This window comes from Sardina pilchardus, chromosome 9 (genome assembly GCF_963854185.1).
Source record: "Sardina pilchardus chromosome 9, fSarPil1.1, whole genome shotgun sequence".
Taxonomy (NCBI): Eukaryota; Metazoa; Chordata; class Actinopteri; order Clupeiformes; family Clupeidae; genus Sardina; species Sardina pilchardus.
Genome location: NC_085002.1, coordinates 21,055,421 through 21,077,096, shown reverse-complemented (window position 1 = coordinate 21,077,096; position 21,676 = coordinate 21,055,421). Strand labels below are relative to the sequence as shown.

Below are 21,676 nucleotides of genomic sequence, written 5' to 3'. Positions count from 1 at the left end.
GTAAAATGACGCATCTGAACTTCAGCACAGTTCTGAACTACTTTCTTGCACTTTGTCCAACACAAAAGAACAGAGTCATTTTAGTTTGTTCACACAAAATGTATGTCAGAGCCCTTGACCTTCCTAACGTCATTTCAATGCCAAAGCCTGGAAGCAGGTCAGAACACTGACAATGCCTTCAATGTGACTTTTCAATGTTCAATATTCACTAAACCCAGGTCAGCAGAAAACTGGAGTTTATAAAAAAAAAAAGTTAAAAAAAAAACGTGCCTTAAAGAGCTTCCATACTGTATAAAGCACGTCATGCCTTTCTCATTTCCCGTCCTTCACTAAATACATCGGTGGCTCTTTGAAGGAAGAAACCCTCGGGCGAATGGGTGCGGGGCGAGTTTTTTGCAAGTTGATGATTATGTGGAGTGGGTTAACGGGAGGTCTCGAGTGGAGGAGACCCGGCTGGAGAGGAGGATCTGTCTGGAGCCCTGGTGCGGCAGCTCAGTGGGCGGCAGGGCCCTGGAAAAGCACTGAGACTGAGGAGACGGCTTCAGTCTCATTACAGCAGTTAGTGTAGGAGGCCTTGGCTTGAAGTTGCGCCTTTTTTTTTTTTTTTTTATTATTTTTTAAAAACCCTACACATTGTAATTGGCTTCAATTGGGCTGGGAGCTGTTGATCGGAAATGGGCTGAGAAAGTGCCTTGATGACTTTGAATCTTCTTGCCAACAGGAAAACACATGAAAGGACACCAATACCTCATGGTGAGCACAATCTACTTTTAAAAAAGGAAAATAAGTGGGTGAGGGCGCATCTACCCAAATGCAGTATCCCTCTGTATGTCCTGAGGAACATGCGGCTGATTCTTGGCACTTGCAAAACCAACATTTGACAGCACGGTTCCATGGATTAATGAGCTTGGCTATGCCACATTGGAACAGCGGACAAATTGCACACTTTCTTGCTCGTTCACTCGTTCATTACACAAAATGCCGCTGTACTCGCACAGAATACATTTATTTAAGGCCACACAACAAAGTGTTATCCAGTGCACCAAACCATGAATCCTATAGCAATGTCGGCAGCTGGGAAAAAAATGAGTTTATAAATTGCCTTTGGAACAAAATGTCAGACAGATCATTTTTTTCAATTGAACAGGGTCCAAACTAGGGGCCATAGAAATAATGAAACAATTCTGACAAGAAGGGAAAGCAATTGGCTTTGTACTAAAACTGACACAAACTGATTGTTCTGCATTGCTTTCAGACCAGACTTTGAGCAGTAAGCGTTCTCAAGTCCCAGTTTACAGAATCATTTTTTTTGCAGTGGGAAAGAGGAAAGAGTCTGAATCCTTGTATAATGAGGGGAAAACAGTGAACAACCTGCTGTATAAAATAAATATCCTGTGGATGGGATGTAGGTATCTACAGTACAGTACGTGTGTAACCAAAATCTTGCAAGGACTTATCAAGTGCTTTATTTGGTTCAGATTGCTGTAATAATTAGTGGTCACCGCAGGAAGAAAACTCAGGTGTGAATAACACCTGCCAACTGAGAACCACCTGAGGCCAGGTAGAGAGATAAACATCATCGTATAGAACAACCACAGGTTGCCAGCCTTATTGTCATTAGAAGCCTAATTTATTAACATTAAGAGGGTAGGAGGTACCTTGAAACAGCAAATATGGCTAGCGTCTGAGATGCTGATTCTTCTGACGTGCATTGCTGAATCCAGAGTACAGTATGTTTCACATGCTTTGGTACTATTCTGCACTGAAAACAAAGACTGAATTCTGTAGTTCTTTTCTTTTCTCTTACACTGCTCGCCTCTCACAAGCGCATGTTTGTGGTGTCACTGTGAGTTGCGCTGACAGAGATCGATCCCGCTGTTTGCCTACCTGGCCAGGTTTGGCATCTTCGCAAATGGAGGCCTCGTAAGGGGTTGCCAGTTCAGGAGGGTTGTCGTTGACGTCCAGGATTCGGATGCTGACGGCAGACTGGGATGCCTGGGCGGGGTTACCTGTAGGGGACAGAGACAAGCATCAGCGCCCAGAAACAACCAATCAAACATCTACAACACTGCCACAGAGGCTCCTCGTCTGGCGACACCAGGGAATGCCCAGACTAGACCTAACAAACTGCCCTAGACAATGAGATTAAAAGATTACTCTGGATTTACCAAACAATTTTTTTCTCATACGTTGCATAACATGAAATGCGCACTGTGCAGTCCTTCAAAAGATTTAGTTCATTAAATAGTTTGACTTGACTTGGGTACTGCTGCATTCCAAAACAGTTCACCTTTTTCTACAATACAAACAGGAATGTTAAATTAAAATGCCAGTCAGTGTTTGTCTCACTTACACATACACTGACTTTTGTCTCCCAATAACCCCGAATTCTCCAAATCCAATCAGCAAGTTCATTCAACAAACCAGAAAATCCATCCCATAAACTAATGCAAAGTCCAACATTTCCAAAACGTTACAAGTACTGAACATCTGTTGGTTCCCTGACTGAAAAAAACAACATGTTTTTCATTGGCGTCTTTGAGTCAAGAAAGGCAGCTTTAAAAAGAACCTGGCTGCTAATATAGTCAAACAGTTTATCCATGCAATGGATCCAGCAATATAACAACAACCACTAGCACTTGCTGACAGATGTCTCACATGAAGCTGACATGTGTGGATACACAGTAGTGTCAACAAGTAGGAAAATAAGTGTGTCGTACAGAAAGTCTTAAATATCATCAATGTAGTACGTTTACGTAAGTTAAGGGTAAATGTAACTATAACTATAGCACACAGTGGCTACTCAAGTCACTTCACACAGACACAAACAAAGACAACTTGAATAACAAGTCCATACAGTGCAGGATGTGCAGTCGTGACTCATTGAACAACACCCAGCACCATGGCATTCTTGAATAGTCCAACCACAGCTTACAATGGGCTGTATACAGTGTTGTTATGGACTTGACTACGATGCATTTTCAACCCAGAAAACATCATGATGAAGCCGAAAACTGTCTACTATTAGCTGTGCATAGATTTGGCAAAACTTCTTCAGCTGTGAGGTTAACACAGTGGCAGTTCATATGGTATTACTGTAATATGGTTTTGTTTCTTTTAACTTGCATAAAACCCTGTCCTGTGGCTTATACACAATGTGTCTAATACTGTACACAGGACATTACTGTACATCTCTTGATACATTTCACATCCAAATATTTTTGTGAGATATACACAACAGAAGTATTATATTCCTTGTGTTATAGGTAGGAGACTGCTCACAGTGGCCAATAAACAATCAAGCCTGTTTACCATTAAAAACAAAATCATCAACAAAGCGATCTTCGGAGAAAAAAAAAAAACGTCACCCACAGAGCAGCCTTTGAGAGCGTTTCACTGGGGTTATTAAGACCACGAACAAAAGCGGCCTTGAACACAGGTTGTGCTAGCTTGAATAAGCCTTAACAACTGCTGTCAATGTGAGTTGCCATGAGAGGCTTCAGTATGCACCATATAGATGCACTAACAGAGCCCTAGGGTAATGCATTAGCTCCCATTGTGCTAATCACGGTTGCTCATATCATGTCTCTTTTGTTATGTGATGTCTAAGTTAGAGTAAACATACCCGAACGGTAGCAGTATATGAAGACGCTTAGCTTGCTCGCTCTTTCAAGAGACCAGCATAAACATACAATACAGTGTCATATTTTCTTTTTTTTTTTACTATTATTTGACATGTTGGCTCTCAACATATGAAATTCTACAGCATGGACTGTTAAATCAGCACTGTACATTCTAACAGTTTTCATGAGAATAGTAAAATGTATTACTGGAAATTCAACACTGTGTGTGAATCACATGATATTTAAATGACATTAGAAATTAATTTACATCCATATTTCCAGCTTTAGATCTGTGTTGGGAATTTCACGTGACCACCAGACTGTGTCATAAATGAATTTATGCATCCCATTTTCAAATTGAGCTTCGATATAAAGTAATATGCACTCCTTAATTTTAATGATTTGAGTGCGCAACTGTGAACATCTCCATAATGTAAATATAAATTGAATCAAGTAATAATAGCTTACTAATTTATTTGATCATGGTAATGGTAATATTTAGAAAAGAAAAAAAGAACGGACTTGGAATAATATTCTTCCTGAGAAGTTCTTTGAGGGCCATATCTGAATGGAAGAGCATTAATGCAATCTCAACCCACTCCAAATTAGGTGCACACACACTAATTACAGTCCTCTATGGAGAGCCAACTTATCCTGGCAATTCATTTTCATTTCTGGATATTCAATTAAGTCAGATATGTTTTAATTGGCATCAGGCTACTCGTTAAGCTCATGTTATGAAATGTGTCTATTTTTATTTGTAATGGAGATTAATTTTAAATCCATTATGATGAATATGAATGTCCATATCTATGAACCTGAATGCCTGGATGAGTATTTGCCGATCATAAGCCTTTGAGACAATAGCACAGGACAGTACGTGCACTTCAATACACCACAAGTATCTGCTGGAGCCTCATACTCTATTAACGACAAGGAGAATAAGAATATGTGAGATATCTAATGTTGACAATCTTTTTAATTATAGCCCACAGTGCATACTGTACTCTTCTAAAACAGTATTTACTGAGGCATCGTTTTTTTTTTTTTCTTCGAAGTAGCACTCTATTCTACTGTGAATCATTTTGCGCTTTTGTTTCTTCCACTAACTATCCAGTGAGTAGATCTATGGAGTAGGGGGGGGGGGGGACATCAGATGATGGGCAGCAAATCATTTTCTGTATAATTCAGCCAGAGCAAAAACCTACTGGCTGGTTGGCACGCCCCTGAGAAAGAAAAAAAAAAAGTTCATTTGCTCCCAAGGAAAGTAGATCTGGGGCTAAATTTATCTTGGATGTTACTGTCCCCGATATTAAGAAAAAGGGATTTAACCAGATTACAGGGATGTGGAGCATCTGCCACGTGCTCACCAGATGTTGGAGGGCCACATATCTTCATGACATATTATGGCTGTGACAATGTATTTTATTTCATTTGAGGGTGCCACCCTATCTGCTGCACCGCACGAGCCGGAGAGAGATGCCGATAAACTGATAAACAAGTGGAAGATTGTGTGCAAAAGGTGCAGGAGGGACCAGAGAGACACAAGCGGCAGCCAAACAGTGCGAAGCCTGAAGCCCCGGGGGGATTATGTAATCAGGTTGGCGCCAAGCCGCTATGAAGTCTCCCAGTCAGATTCCCTGTGATTCGCCTTAATATCGCTAACACATTCACACTGGAGTCGCTGGCCCTTCCACACACACACACACACACACACACACACACACACACACACACACACACACACACACACACAACACAGACAGACAGACAAACACACACACACACACAGAAACACACACAAACAAGCACACACACACACACACACACACTAACACGCAAACGCACAAAAACACACACACCCAAACACACAACAGATCTGAAAGGCTTTGCTTTAGACAAATCACAATAAATACAGTGGTGTTTTTACAGTCTCTGGACAAAAACACACACAAAGTACACATACAAACACACACACACACACACACACACACACACACACACACACAATTAATGCATATGAGTGAGAAGTGCCTCTAAAAAGTCAAGTTCAAAGTCAAGTCATAATAGCACACAAGTAGAAAAAAAAATCTGCATAATGACTACCTTGGCTTCCCACCTAGGCATTATATTGCATTAATCAGGTATTTCATTCCAGGCATTTTACAATGCGGCGACAGCCAGCCTTTGTGCAGTCTTTGTGCACCCCGGGACTTCAAGCAGCGGTTTTGATGTGCAAGTGGCACAGTCTCATTGTCACTGATACACCTCCACCACCGTCTGTACTGTATACTGATGGCGCGCACTGCAACGCAGCGAACGCAGCTTATATCCAGATCAGTGAATCCACTGCCTATTCAATGCATAAAGTGGCTACAGCACCAATCAAAGCACTGCTGGCAAATGGAGTCTCACTAAACTTCAGTCATGGATTGCTGTTGTCTGTCGGTACTGTCTTGCCTCTGGAGAGACACTATCTTACCTAATGTTGTTTTCTTACATCTACTGTAACAATACTTTCACATCTTTTGGGCTAAGACTGTTTGTTTGTTTCAACTTCAGGCAATCGAATGCCATCGCACAAAGACTGCATAACAATGGAATGCTGTAAAACACCAAATTGCACCTGGGAGACAATGTTTGAGGAGACAGGTGTGTTTCAATAAAGTGAATAAAACAAGCCACTTGGCTAGATTATGGTAACACCTAGATGGTTAAGTAAGAAGCCTTAACAAATTCAGGCCAGTCTTGTTGATGCAGTTCTCAAACTGTCATGCTTTATACAGTATGTAAGATGTCTTAGAGAGAATATGACATTGCTTTATTAGTCCAACACCTACAGACAGACTTGGATGAATGCCTGAAAACAAAGTATTCTTTGTTATCATTTCATTGCTCACTTTAATGGTTGCCTTGAAAAAAACTGTTGCTAATTACATTTTTGACATCCCCCACCCAAAATGGAACAGCCAATAACTTTTCATTAACGATCACATCTTAATTCCTCTTTCAAACTATAATGGTTTAACGAGTTAATTTGAAACTGAGTAATTTGGCTTGGCTTGTTTACCAAATGTCCCTCCACTGGCACAGATAAAGACCCCACCCCCCACCCCCCATCTTAAGAGAGGGGAGCATACCCCCCCCCCCCCCCCCCATACCAGTCTGCTAAAACAGACTCCAGCATGATATCGCACTCACTATCAGAGGACTCTGAAATTATATGTCACTCTGGCCCAGCCGATAGGATTCCAGCGTGTCTGAACGGGCTGTCAATCAGTGCTCAGAGCTCAGCCTCTGACAGACTTCCTCCAGTCAGTCTCCAGTCGGCAAGGAGCACTTTGGGATTGCACAGAAATTCTTTAACCAACACTAGGTTACATTTATGAACAGAGAGAGTGTGTGTGAGAGGGAGAGAGAGAGAGACAGAAAGAGAGAGAGCAAGAGAGAAAGAGAGAGGAAGAGGAAGGTGGAAATGTGTGTGGTGGTGGTGGTGGTGGTGGTGGTGGGGTGTGTGTGTGTGCGTGTGTGTGTGTGTGTGTGTGTGTGTGTGTGTGTGTGTGTTTCTTAAGCTGCCTATTTGCCACAGCACATTAAAGCAGAAAGTGCCTGAGGCAGTGTGGTCGGTGTGCAGTTTCTATCCCACATGGAGAAAAGCACAGCAGCAGCAGTCAGTATAGCGCATTCACTGGATGGAACTGTCAAACACACAACTTGAATAGTGGCTGCCTAGTGCATTTATTGCTGGTGGAGATATGAATATGTTCTCATTTCTCTGTCTGACAAGGATATGATAAACATTAGTGATACCCCAATGATGACAGACTGCTCAAAGCTCAGAGCAAGATCAAGATAGATGATACCTAATGATTCTAAACTCATGTTATCCGATTGTGCTATCTGAAATGTATGTCTGATATGTTATCTAACACTGATTTGATATTTTGTCTTCTAAAAATCATGGTTCACATGACAGTTTTTTCCTCTGTATGCCTATTTAAATTCTGGTCTTCTGCATGAACCTGTGGTTCAAAAACAGGTAGCAATCAATCAGCCATTTTTTTAAAAAAAATAATAGAACATGGTGTTTGAATTTAAAAGGCAGAGCACCAAACTACCGCTGATGACTAAAACCTTCACTTTCTGTCTTTTTCTTCTGTCACCTCAATCCACCCCAGACCCTCTCTGGATAGATAAAGCATACGAGGGTAAACAAGCCAAGGATGATAACCAACATTTTGAGGGAATTTTGATGAAGTAAACCATTGCCCGTGGTTGGTGGTAACTCTTTTTTCTTCCTGTCCGTCCGCAAGACAGCGTTATCTGTCGCGAGCAGCCTGCTGCTTAGCCCTGATACCGGGACAATTACTGTCTCTCTCACATTCTTAAAATGGTCAATTAACATTAAAATGTGACTCGAACACAATGCGCCACACAAAAGGGGATAACACAAAAACAAACAATTAGTCCCCAAAATCACAGCTGTTCCACCACCGCACCACAAGTGACCAAGACTCCACTTCAAATTCAACTTTCAAGTGCACGTTTGCAGCACATCACGAAGCCACAGCTCACAATAGCTGCTGCACTGATTGGGACGGCACCGCACTGTCTCCCATCCAGGTGTCAGGTTTTCTGAAGCGTTGTCATTCACAACACAAGTTGTCCAGGCAGAGGTGACCATTACGATTTCTGTTTTTTTTTCTCTCTCATTTGTTGTGTTATTTCTCTCTGTATTCCAAGTCACTGTTTTATCTCAGAGTCTGCACACAGGCTGCTGGTGCATGTTTTGGCAAGTACACTGTGCTGTATCTGTCCTCTGTTGTCTTCTGGAGAAAAAATAAATTCCCAGTGCATATTTTACTGTCAACAGCAGAAACCATTCTAAATCCAGACATGCGGCCTTCTGCTGTCCTACATATGAACCTGGCCACAAGAAATGCCTCAATTCAGGACACTGCACTGTTGATACAATATCAGTGCATTGCAGCTACTCATGTACCCATCTTAAACGGCACAGTTTCAAACCACTGTGCAAACACCTCAACAGTTCACAGAAAAGGAGCCTGTTGCAAAGAAAAGGTAGGTACGCTTTGTGCAGCCGGCTGAAGTGATTTGAAAGCTTCAGGCGAGCACAGATCTGTCAAACGCTTTCTTCTTCAGCATTTAGAGACAGTCGGCAAATACCTGCTTCCACCGCTGTCACAGTGATGTTGTGCCAGCCGGCCGTCTCTCTGTCCAGGATCTTCCCCAGGGTGATGGCACCTGTCACCGGATCAATGTTGAAGATGTGCTCCTGGTCAGTGCTCCGGTCTATGGAATACCTGCAAGAAAAGTAGGCCAGCACGTGTTATTGTGCCACGCAAAAGAAAAGTCCAATTTTGCTATTTTGAAGGAGGGATTAACATTTATTTGAGTGAGTGAGTGTGTGTGTGTGTGTGTGTGTGTGTGTGTGTGTGTGTGTGTGTGTGTGTGTGTGTGTGTATGTGTGTGTGTGTGTGAGAGAGAGAGAGAGAGAGAGAGAGGCAGAAAAAAAACCTCTGATGAAGATGAAAACGAGTTTGAAAATAATTATGCATTTAGCCGATATCGAAAACATGTCACAACGTGTGCCTGAGAGGAGAGAGCTATGTGGCTGCCCAGGACTGCCTGAGCAGCACAGATTAATAATGTATGCCGTACTCTCATGAAATACACTTTCGCTTTCCTTATGGTACATAAGCACCTCTCCGAAGGTTACAGAGTCAACAAAATTCAAGTGAATAGTTTACTTTTGCTTTTTCTTCTTACTGAACAACCACCACCACCCAACAATCTCCACTCCCACACAAACGCGCGCACACACACACACACACACACATATGCACGCACATGCACACACACACGCACACACACACACACGCACGCACACGCACACACGCACGCACACGCACACACAAACACGCAAACTCTCCCTCATTTCAATTGCAATGCCCAGAGGGTTGTGAAAGCTGCCTCCACGGTTTCAGATGCGTCTAAAGTGATTGGAATACAAAATTACTGGAGAGATTAATCGGTTTTTATTTTACCCTGGGTTATGGGGGTTCAGCTTGGGGTTTTGTGTAAAAGGCCATGTCTTATTGCCCAGAGGGTAGAGAGGGAGCTCATAATAGCTTGGATGCACAGTCTCCCTAGTTCAAAAGACGAGACTCTTTTCATCTTTACTGTAGAACTTTCTTTTGTATTTCATTTTTTTTTTTTTTTGTTAAGTCTTCCAGGTGAGCAAAACCATTCAGTGAGGTTATCGATCTCAATTGTCTTGCAATTGTATCTTATTGCATCTCACTGCAGCAGATGGCATCTCCCTGCACATTTGTCAGAATGCATGTAGCCACCACTGCCTTGGCATGACAACTGTGATACTGAATACATATTTGAGAAGCCACTGCGCTTGAGACTGCAGCAGTCACACACACATTTAATGGTGCATTAACAATGTTTATACATTTTTAAAGATTCATATCAAACTGGAATACGTCTGCTTATTAGCCATTAATGAATTAACTCTGAATCCCTCTTCACACGCCTGACACACATTGTGCCAAAGCAATGCATTTGTAGCAGAGTGCACAAATGAGAGAAAGAGAATATTCCAATAACCCTCAAAGCATTTATGAGGTATTCCATTATAGAGATGGCACAAAGCGCAGCTAATAAGAAAAAAAAAAACTCGCCCACAAAAACTCATGAATCTGTGTTATTTCGGGGCTTTATGAAGAAAAAGAAATTGTTTGATGGTGCGTGAAAAAAAAAAAGGCCCACAGTGGGCCAGCCCCCCCTCCTCTATTTTCACCTCTCGCCTACCAAACGAATGCAACAAAACATAAACAAATATTTCCTGTCCAAAATAGGGTGGCCCCTTTCCAGCTGCCATGTTCATTCCTCAGGGCTTGATGCCCTTGGTGCCAGGCCTAGAATGAGCAGAAGCTGGATCTGGGTGGCATTAACGTTGGGGGGGGGGGGGTGAGGGGGTTGACGAGGGTGAATGAGGTGTGCGTGTGTGCGTGCGCGTGTGTGTGTGTGGGTGGTGGGGGGAGAACGATGAGGCCCTGGGCACAGACCCGCTTGGTTAGCTCAGTCCAATAGAGATGATTAAAGTGGTACCGATGGGCATGGGCACGGCGCCAGGCCCGTGTGCCAGCCACCAGCCCAGCCCAACCCCAGCCCAGCACGCCTGCCAGCCAGCATGCCAGCCAGCATGCCAGCCAGCCAGTCGCTGCTGCTGCGCAGTACTTTATTACACCTGGAGCACTCTCGGTTCAGCCTCATGCATTTTTAATAGAGGTAATTTGCACAGGCTGTGTGCAGCCCGACTTTGCCTACCTTTATAGCCCCTTCATAAGGCTTCTGAGAAGCCGTTACGCGTTCAGGTAGACAAAAGACATTCCTTTAAAGTCAAATACAGCACGGAAAAGAAAAAAAAAATGTGTATGAAGAACAGCCTCTTTAGATGTTTATCCACCGTGGAGAGAGCAACAGTAGGAAAATCAATCTCTTTTCCTCGAAATTTGAATTAAAAAAGAAAGTGAAAATGGTAATGATTATATGCTTGTTAGATGGCTGTTAGATGTTAGATTAGATGGTAATTACTTTTATTTTTGAAGTATAATAGCAGTGAGAGATTTCCTCGTATTCCGCTCCTTGGCGGAGCTGAGATGGACTGCACTAAGAGCTGCTGTGTTTACGGAGTGAGAAATGGCAGGTGGGTAATTGTGTGCTAGTGTGGCTATAAGGCATGTCCACATTCCACAGGCATGTCCACAACTCCAACCTGGTTCCTGCTCAGTTACTTTGGATATTTTTATATAATGGGACAACCACAAACACACACACAGACACACACACACGCACACACACATAAACAGACACTCACACACACAGACACTCACGCACACAGACACACACAGACACAGACACACACACACACACACAGACACAGACACACACACAGACACACACACACACACACAGACACACAGACACACGCACGCATGCACGCACGCACTCACGCACGCACGCACGCATGCACACACACACACACACACACACACACACACAGGCACTCCCTTTTCACTGAACAGCTATTACCTCCCCATCCAGGGAGCTGCAGAGACAGTGGTTACTCCTGCCTCCTGCTGTAGTGATTTTCCCATTTCAATGCCTGTCAGAGGGGAGTTTGCAGTGCTTTGCAAAGTTCCCACTCTCTCATTAATTAGAAGAAAATGATTAAATCCTGCTAACAATGGCTTTGGGCATTCTCAATGCCACTCAGAACTCCCCAACCACCACCACCAACCCCATCACCACCAACACCACCACCACCACCACCAACCCCACCCGCAACCTGTCGATGGGCATACCTGACTGGAACGTTCTCTTTGTCGGGGTCCCTGGCTGAGACGGTGCCCACCAGCGCGCCCAGCCTGGCGTCCTCCTGCACCTCCATGATGGCGCCGAGGGGCGGGAAGAACACCGGCGGCTCGTCCACGTCCGAGACGCTGATCTTCACCATGGTCCGGTCCCGGAACGTCCCCAGGTCCACGAAGCGCTCGTCCACGTGCTTGTTCATAGCCTCCACCACCACCGTGTGCATCTGCTTGGCCTCAAAGTCCAGGGGCTGAGAACAGAGAGGCACACATTACTCCAGCGATGAAACAATGGAGGGTAATTACTCAGTATATGCATGTGTCTATAGATATACACAAATGTGCCACAAAGGAAGGTGGTTACTCAATGTATATGCATGTTTCTATAGATATACACATACAGTATGTGCACATGTAACACCTCTTCAAAAATATAATGCTAAACTACGCTCCAGCACATATACTATATATTATTAAATCTAAAATGGCTATATTAAATGTGACTGCCCATTGTAAAGTTTTGAGCAGCTCTAGTCGAACAAATTCAGCGCACCTTTTTGATTGAGATGACGGCCTCCTGCGTTTCTCCATCGGTGGTGATTTTGAACAGCTCGCCGTCCTCCCCGTCTGTGATCAGGTAGCTCATGTCCGTGTTGTCCCCCATGTCTGCGTCGGTGGCGATCACACGCCCAATCGGAGTGCCCACTGCAGCCCCCTCCGACACACTAAACTGGTACATTTCTGATGGGGGGGGGGGGGGGGGCAAAACAACTATTTTAGCACCAGATTCAGAGAGCCCCCATTTCCAAACGAAACAACAGACATTGAACAGCATTTGACTGCACTTTAGATTCTGAATGAAAGTCATACAGCAGCCATTTGCACATACTCAACAACATCACAAACGTTTATGCCAACAGGCAAATGGTTGACGAAACAGGGTTGACCGTGTACACCGCAGGCTTACTGACGCATGCAGGACGTTGAGTGCACTTTGGGGGGGCTCACTTCAAGTGGAAGCTGAGATTGAGGAAAAAAAAAAAAAAAAAAGTTGTGCAATTATGGCGCCATGTTGGCAATGCAGCATTCACTGAGAGCAGCTAACATGCTGTTGATAATTGAGAGAATGAGGAGCGCTACGTGGCTCATGGATATCACTAAGTGCGCGCAGCCGTTACGCCGGAAGAATCCTCTCCACTCGGAGAAAAAAGGACAGCAAAGGCAAACATAAACACACTTCTGCTGCCGCTACACACTGTAGTAAATCATACGGCCGTTTGTTATCCAGACAGATAATCAGTACTACAGCATTCACAGCACAGCGCACTAGTAAATTAACCAGATAAAAAAAGGTGCTGCATAAACATTCATGGCATCTACATATCTCGCGCAAAGGATGGTGTTTCATTTCTCCGAGGAGTTGGAAAAGTACACAAACAAAACATGCCAAACTAATTCAATAAAAACTGAATGAGGTCTGCCTCACAAAGGCAAAAAAAGCAAGTAGAATTAAGTAGGCTAAATGATATCACTGTGGGCCACGTAACGCAAGACAAGGAGCGTAAAGAGAGAGCCCAAGAGAGACAAGGAGACAGAGAGCGGGAGAAGAAAAGACACTTTGGGGAGTGTATAAGCCTGATGTCGGTGCGCACTTTGCAGTAATCGAAGTAATGCTGCCTCCCTCATAGAAGATGAAGTGGAATGAGAGACAACACACAGGCATGAGGGAACACACACACACACACACACACACACACACACATACTCACACACACATACTCACACACACACACACACACACACATGCACACACACACACACGCACACACACACACACACACACACAAACACACGCACGCACGCACGCACACACACGCACACCCACACACACGCGCAAACACACACCCACACACACACGCACACACACACACACACACAGAGAGCTCATGAGTATATCATCCGTGCCTTCTCATGCCATCTTCTTCCTCTTTGTTTTGTGAGGCTGGTGCCGGGAATAAGCACAGGCCTCCCCCTGGTCTGCCTCCCAGACATAAATGTATTAAATGTATCACCCACTAGGCTTGCTCTGATACGGGACCAATGATACAAAGTGCTTTTCATTTGTTTGAAGCTGTGCGCTCATTGAAAAGAGGCTACTTTGAAAGTAGCCTCAATGGAACTGCTCCTGCAGATTACTTGCAGGCAAGGCACACTTTTTTTTTTTTTTCGTCACTGTGGTACTCATAACACAGATGGGCTCAGTAAAACAGGCCTTCAGAACCGACTGCGAGAGATTCAGCCCTATTTTACTCGTGGCGTAGACATGTGAGCATGTGAATATGCGTGCAGCTCTTCTGCACTGAACATGGGACTAAATCCCAGGCAGGTATTGCCATAAGGGGCGTGCCTTTATTGGCCGTGCATGTTTGCATCCTTAATTGAACCACTCCAGCAAGCAGACTGCGCAGGCCATGTTCTGTTGCGGGTCAGTGTAAGAATTTGCATAAACTAGCATCTGCAAAGTAATCACCTGGAGGTGTGCTTTTGCCAATCTCTGGCTGATTTACATAACTGAGTGAATCTTAATGGGCTAACACTGAATGTATTTCTCTCCCCCTGCATAATAAACATTCAGCATTTTAATTATTATTTACTTTGCCGGTCATCAATCAGCGTCCCCTTCAAGCCGTTACTTTCATCCTCTGCGTCCTCCACACTCAGTGTCCAAAGTGTGCGGACGACTTTGGGGCTCTCTCTCTAACTCTCTGTCTCTGTCTCTGTCTCTGTCTCTCTCTCTATCTCTCTCTCTCTCTCTGTCTGTCTCTGTCTCTCTCTCTCTCTCTCTCACTCTCTCTAACTCTCTGTCTGTCTCTGTATCTCTCTCTCTCTCTCTCTCTCTCTCTCTCTCTCTCTGTCTGTCTCTGTCTCTGTCTCTCTCTCTCTCTCGCTCACTAACTCTCTTTCTCTCTCTCACTCTCTCTCTCTCTCTCTCGCTGTCTTTCTCTCCCTGGGTGCTGAATTCTGAAAGACAGTTGCACATATGATCGTAAATATGCAGTGTCTAAAAGTGCACTCACTCTGTGGAAAGCTCGGAGCGTTGTCATTAACATCTGTGATCACTATGGTCACTGTGGTAGAGCCGGAGAGACCGCCCATTTGGCCTGCCATGTCTGTTGCCTTGACAACCAGCTCGTAGCGATCCTGCGTCTCGCGGTCTAGATCTGCCACGGCTGTCCGAATCACTCCTGAGGAAGAAAGGCAGAGAAAGAGAGGGAGGGGGGGAAAAATGAAATGAAATAAAAGGTCACATTTCTCGTTCGGACAACGAGCCACAGTGGAGATAAGCTTTTTTTTTTGGTGGCTATTACAAAAAGCAATTAAACAGATTACGGGGCACCAGAGTGACAGTGTACTACTTGTCAATATCTAGTCTTGTCTGTTGTGTGATAAAGCCTGTTGTGCCGGATACGGGACTACACCGCCATATAAATCTCACTGTCTCGGTATACTGTAATTCCTACCGCATACAGACAGTCGTGGACTGCATAAGAACAACCCCACAATGTATTTGTGGCATGGATTCAAAAGCAAAGATCATTTATACCGCAGCTTCCTGCTGTTTGCCGGATGGCTTGTCCTCGAGCTTGCTCAAACTGAATGCCCTGTTCTACAAACAGGAGAATATGTTGATTGTAGCGGGGCTGACAATGCGAGAGTTCAATTTATTTGTTGCAGCGATATCCGGATCACAATGACCAATGTCATGGGGACACTCCTGGAAATGGGATTTTTTTGGGGGACTTCGTGGAATAAAGGAAACTCATTTACATGGAAAACTGGACCCTATGACTCTGAAGTGGAGGGAGCTGATCAAGTCAACAAGATTGGACAGATGTTGAATATTATTGTGTTTCTGGCTTTCTGGGCACATTCCAATCTTCACCATAATGAAGTGTAACAATCCCTGTGCAAGCCTGTGCAAATAAAACACCCTGACAATGTGGCGACAGTCTGCACAGTGCTTTCCTGGAGAAAAAAGGAGACCGCAGCGGTCGTAAAGAAGGAAGGGAAGCCTCACCGAGAGCAGCTCTTCAAAGCCCCTGTGGGAGCCCGGGATCTAACTTCATCGTGGGCCTACCCAGCATGCTGCCTCTTCTCCTGCTGCCTCGCTCTGTCAACCGCGCGCAACACTTGGCCATGCTGTTGGTATTGTTGTTGTTGCTATGGTTATTTATGGCTTTCAATATCTGAGCTGATGTGTAGGAAGATAAGTCTGATCTGTCAAAACAGGATCATATCCTTAAAAAAATCACATCAGTCGACGCACGTGTGGACAAATATGACTAAAGATGTTGCCACTGCACGGTCTCCTAGTAAACTATGTCTGCAAACCTGGATGAAATCTGGATGTAAATCGCGTTAGTCATTAACTGTGGTATCTTTGTTGCTCTTTTTGATGACTTTTACTCAGTTTTGTGTAGACTTCTATTTTGGCAACAAAAAAAAGGAAAGATGGCATCTTCACAAAAGAATGGATCCTATGTTTGGTTATTTACACAAAGTAACTGCCAAGGGCCCAGCTCTTTACTGGCTCAAGCATTTAGAATGTCAAAACATTCGGATTAACAGCCTTCACCAGCCACCCAACTGAAGTGTTCCATTCGTGGAGAGGAGGCTTAAACAATTAGTTTCCACTATAAACAACAGAATTGGCTACACCCGACGCGAGAACGATGCACACATTTGAAAATATTATACCAGTCTTTTGAAGCAATTTTTATGCACCATGGCTTCACTAGGCACATTCAGTTGTGTGCCTAGTGAAGCCCGTCTGTAAGTCTTTCCATTTTGTTTGTACTCTCTAACAGTCTAGCATTTTTTCTCTCTGACTGCTTACCTGCCTGCCTGTCTACACAACTCATATCCCACAAAACAACTAACACAGTTACCCGCAACATTTGTCCTTTCTTTGAGCTGCTGGAAGTGAGTTCAACATACACAGTGCTCATGTGTTTATGAACCTGTAATAAAGTTGACTAAAAAGAGTAATAAACAATCATCTTTTGGAAATTGTCTTAATCTTAATGCCTTCATTTGAAAATGAGGAAAATCCAAGTCTTCAGGACACACCAATTGTCTTGTCTTTGTGAATGAATGATGTATCATACATAAATAAATGTTCTTCCTAAAAATACAAGGGGCATTAGTATACACACCCCTATGTTAAATTCTCATAGAGGCAGGCAGATTTGTATTTTTAAACGCCATATTTCATGGATCCAGGGTACTATGCATCCTGGTAAATCTCCCTTAGCCTTTGGCAATACAATAGCCCCACATCCACGCATACTCTTGACCATACCTAGAGACTGCCATGGTTATATTTACTAGCCTAATAGCTGGTTTGATTTGAGAGATGATCTTATGGAAAGTACCCCATGCCAGTCTCTAGGTATGGTGAAAGGCCTTTTTGATGGTGTCCTTAAACAATTATGTCCTTAAAGGCATTAAGATCAATTACCAAAAGATTATTTTTTATTCCTCTTTTTAGTTAACTTTATCATGGGGTTCATAAACTTCTGAGCACAGCTGTATTAATGGGCAGTTAAAGACTAGGTACAGTAGGACTGGAAAAGGGCCATTATAGCATTCACTGAAATACTGTAGTATGTGCGTCTGTGCTTGGGGGTGTACACCTACAGTACCTTCCATCATCTCAGAGATACAAACCGAAATATTTTAGATGTAAATAGACATGACATAAAAAATACCCTGGGGACATCAAGTCTATTAAAAAAGTGACAGCAAGAGTTTGCTTTGCAGACTGCAGAATACTACAACTAATGTCTGTGCACAGGTTTTTTGCCACATATCTAGTGATACAAAGGGAAATACACTAGATTCAGAATACTACACGTACTACACATGTACTCTATTGCAAGTAAACATCTATTGGCTTTTCCAGTTCCCCCTGCTAGACAGTAAGAGCTTGGCAATTAAACACAGAACCGTGTGTCTTTTCACCTACAGTACGTGCTGCTCACCTATTCCAACTATAGCACTTCCCTCACCGGTTTAGCAAGCCCAGGTAAGCAAAGAGTCTGGAGTCAGCAGGCCTGCACAGCTGAGGCAAAGCCATTTATCATCCCGAGCACCAGGGCAAACCAAATCAAGCCCTGCAGGCCCCCAAAAAGAAATCATTAAAAGTTTAGTGCTACTCCCATGGGCCATATTTGCCCGCAACAAACCCCTGTGATATGCCTGGGTGACTGCTCCGCGCACGTATCTTTCAGGTGGCAGGCCATGCGTTGAAGTACATAAATTCTGAATAGCCAACCGAATGTGAATCTCGCAGCAGGATTCATGACTGACGCCAGTGGGAGATATAGTGTTTCACAATGGTTTGTCCTCATCGTCAATATGACAGACGAGAAATTAAACGCGTGGTGATATGTGATGACGTGGGCTGTATTTATATGTTTATATATTGAGGTGTTTGAATTTGAGGCCACTGAACACCTGCCAGGGATGAGGACCACTGAGTCAGGTAGGCTATCGTATCGGAATATCATTCAATATCAATTAATAATTGCCTTGCCAGTGATCACACAAAACCTAATTAACAAGATATAAATTAAAACACATACTGCAATATAAATGAAAACTCTAATCCAATTATTCACCGTTGCCGTAAAAATGAATAGGCCTATACGGCCCTTTCAAATCGCTCAGTCAGTCAGTCATGGACTAAATGCTTAATTTCCACTACATAATTTAACCACAAATTAATATTCTTTCAGCACTCTACATACTATATCACTTTTTTATGTTCTCAGTTTTTAATTTGTCCATTTGTTTTCAATGCACCACTTGACCTGCCCTCACCTGTGTCTCTGTCCACGGTGAAGAACCTCTCTCCGTCCAGCACGCTGTAGATCACACGGGCGCTGCTCCCGTAGGTGGGGTCATCGGCGTCCGAGGCGGCCACCTTCATCACCGAGGTTCCTAAGGGAGTAAACAAGGAGCATCAGTCTAAAAGGCCACGGAGCCATCCGTCACCGTGAACGGGCCCCCATTAGCCGCTCCCTCTCAGCGAGCCTAATTACATCCCCTTAAACGCATTTACACAAAAGGCCCTGTGACTTTGTCTTTGTTGGCTAGAAGTGAGTTTGTTCACAAAGTTGCTGCTTCCCAAGTCAACTGCATGCACACATCCGCAAGCCGCGGGGGCTCGCAACGCAAGAGCATATATTTACATTTAGTCACACGTTTTAACCAAAGCGCAGCCTGGAGCCTATAAGGCTTAATGGCCCAAACTCCTTTAGGGGGGGAAATGTGTGCTTCTCGTCAAAAAGGGCTTCTTTTCTTGTGAGAAAGAAAGAGAGAGAGAGAAATAAAGGGATGTAGCGAAAAAGGAGTGTGAAGGGGGAAAAAAAAGAATCACTTTCTTGTTTGGGGAATGGATTCGCGGCACAAATGGCGCCCAAGGACAGAGAGGCGGCCTCTACCGGGACCGCTGCGGCAGGTAATTGCTGACAGCTGGTGGTGTCCACAAAGGTCACAGCTGTAGCCATTCCCCCAGACCTGTCATGCTACTGTCCAGCCACATAATAGCGCTATGCTAATAAGGCTAATTAAAAGGATGTGTCAGAAACCTGTTTGTCTCCTGTCAGCAACTCCGGTCCCAAGGGGAGGCGGGGGAAAGGACAGCATTTTATCATTACAGCCAGTGAGCTGCCCCCTCAAAGCCTGCCTCTTTGATCTCGACTGTCTCTGTCTTATGGCTTTTTAATTATTCCTCACTCAATCTCCTCTTGCCTCTGTTGCTAGCGCTACCACGGCTCGGTTTCTTGTTTCGAGCAAAATGGCCTGATCAAGATCTTTCAGTAATTTTCCGCATGAAAATCCACTGGTGTTTTTTTACTGGGGATTTTAGGTGAATTTGGGACACAGTGCAACCCTTCTGTGAACAAACCTGAATGAGAAACTTGTGATTTTAAACAACGTTAAGCATCTTTCAAGCCTTCAAAATCCTCATAGCTCACATGCGGAATTGTTGTCTGTTGTCTCTCCTGATTCGGTTTTAGGAATGGTCTTATCGCAGGAAAACAAACAGAAAAGGACACTGAATATGAGGCAGAATCTTTCTTATTTCTGTTCTGCTCTTTTTTCTCTGCTTCTTTGCCTTTTTTCCCTGGATATGGGGGCTGTTTAATTCCACACACCTGGCTGTGCGGTGGTAATGGGAAAGCCACCCCCTTTCATAGGATTACTTTCTTATCTTAATTTTCCCCAGGTAATAATCAGCATGACGCCCAGCTGATTCCGTAAGTCTGGGTACGCCATTGGTGAGAGAACTATATAAATGCAAATGCTTCTTTATTTGGTTTACATTTACAAAAAAAAAGCGCGTGCGAGAAAGAGAGCGAGGCGGTGTGGCTTCGTCTCTCATTAATGCATCGCCCAGCCTTCCCAAGGAAGTCATTAGTTATTGGCTTGGATGTCCTAAGCAGATTTTTTTTTTTGGTTGTGACTCAAGGGTATACAATAAATAATGGAAAATAAATAAATAACGGCTCACAGGCTAAAGAAATGTAGGTTTTGGGGCGGTGGGGAATGAAACAGACCAGAGTTCCTCTACTCTCTCTCTCTCTGTTCTGAGGTTGTGTGGAGGTGCTGTGGTGCTATGGAGAGTGGGGGAGTTACAGTGCCTTATTTCTTTTCTGCATTTCATGTGTACTTTCTTCTCTCTGCAAATATTTTCCCTCTGCCTTCAAATATATTCAGCTTGCTTGTTTGCACTTCCTGGTCTGCCCCTTCCTTTGCTCAACTCCACATGTGCGTCTCCATCCCAGAGCAAGCAAACCTCAGCTGAGTGTTACTGAAAACAGAGTTTGTTTTCTATTCATAGCTTTGCATTGATATGTATGTTTTAAATATACACGTTGGACGCACTTTGCTTGCACAGCTGAAAAGGTATACATTAGTTTAAAATGTTAAGAAACCTTATATATTCTACTGGAAGTCCTTCCTCCCTATACATTATATCGATTTCAGAAACACATACTTAAACATTTGGGCAAACGAAGGTAAATCAATCAATCAAACAGAACTGAATGCCAGATGCACATACATTCCTAAACTCAGTACAATTCAAGTCAGTCAAACTAAGAAGCAGAACACAAGATGCATACTGTAAGTGTGAACTAGCCATGACTACTGTATGACTCTGGAGACTCTCCATTCGCAGCAAGAGAACCTGTATATCAAGAAAATCAATACACGCAGCATCCTCACAATCAGTGGCACATAGCAAGCACATTCATTTGGCAGTGTTACTCCTGCATAGGAATTGAACCTGTGACCTTGGCTAACAATATACTCTTACCAGTTGAACAAGAGGAATGTTTAAACTCCTCTATTAGCATAACCATCTCTTATAAGGCTGGACTACTGCCAGGAAGTGTATCGGTCTACAGTGATATAACCTCTCTCATGACACAGACCGGGGTAGTCGTACGTGATTAGCAGGGAATGGTACGGCCATAAAAAATACATTAAAGGGTCAGTCTTGAATCCGAGTGATGAAAACTTGCCAAGTTAAAAGTTGCCCTCCCTTCCTGCCCTTCCTGTGTTCCTGTGTCAGGT

General features: G+C 43.8%; 1 protein-coding gene across 1 annotated transcript in view; it reads right to left on the bottom strand.

The window, feature by feature from the left end:
• LOC134092242 (cadherin-22) overlaps positions 1–21,676 on the bottom strand; it is a 59,099-nt gene that overhangs the window by 19,152 nt on the left and 18,271 nt on the right. Inside the window, exons 3-8 of the mRNA XM_062545041.1 lie at positions 18,914–19,033; positions 15,106–15,273; positions 12,582–12,769; positions 12,023–12,279; positions 8,811–8,947; positions 1,888–2,009 (exon numbers count right to left, since the gene is read on the bottom strand). Coding sequence (XP_062401025.1) covers positions 1,888–2,009; positions 8,811–8,947; positions 12,023–12,279; positions 12,582–12,769; positions 15,106–15,273; positions 18,914–19,033 — 992 coding nt within the window. The remainder of the gene's footprint in view (positions 1–1,887; positions 2,010–8,810; positions 8,948–12,022; positions 12,280–12,581; positions 12,770–15,105; positions 15,274–18,913; positions 19,034–21,676) is intronic.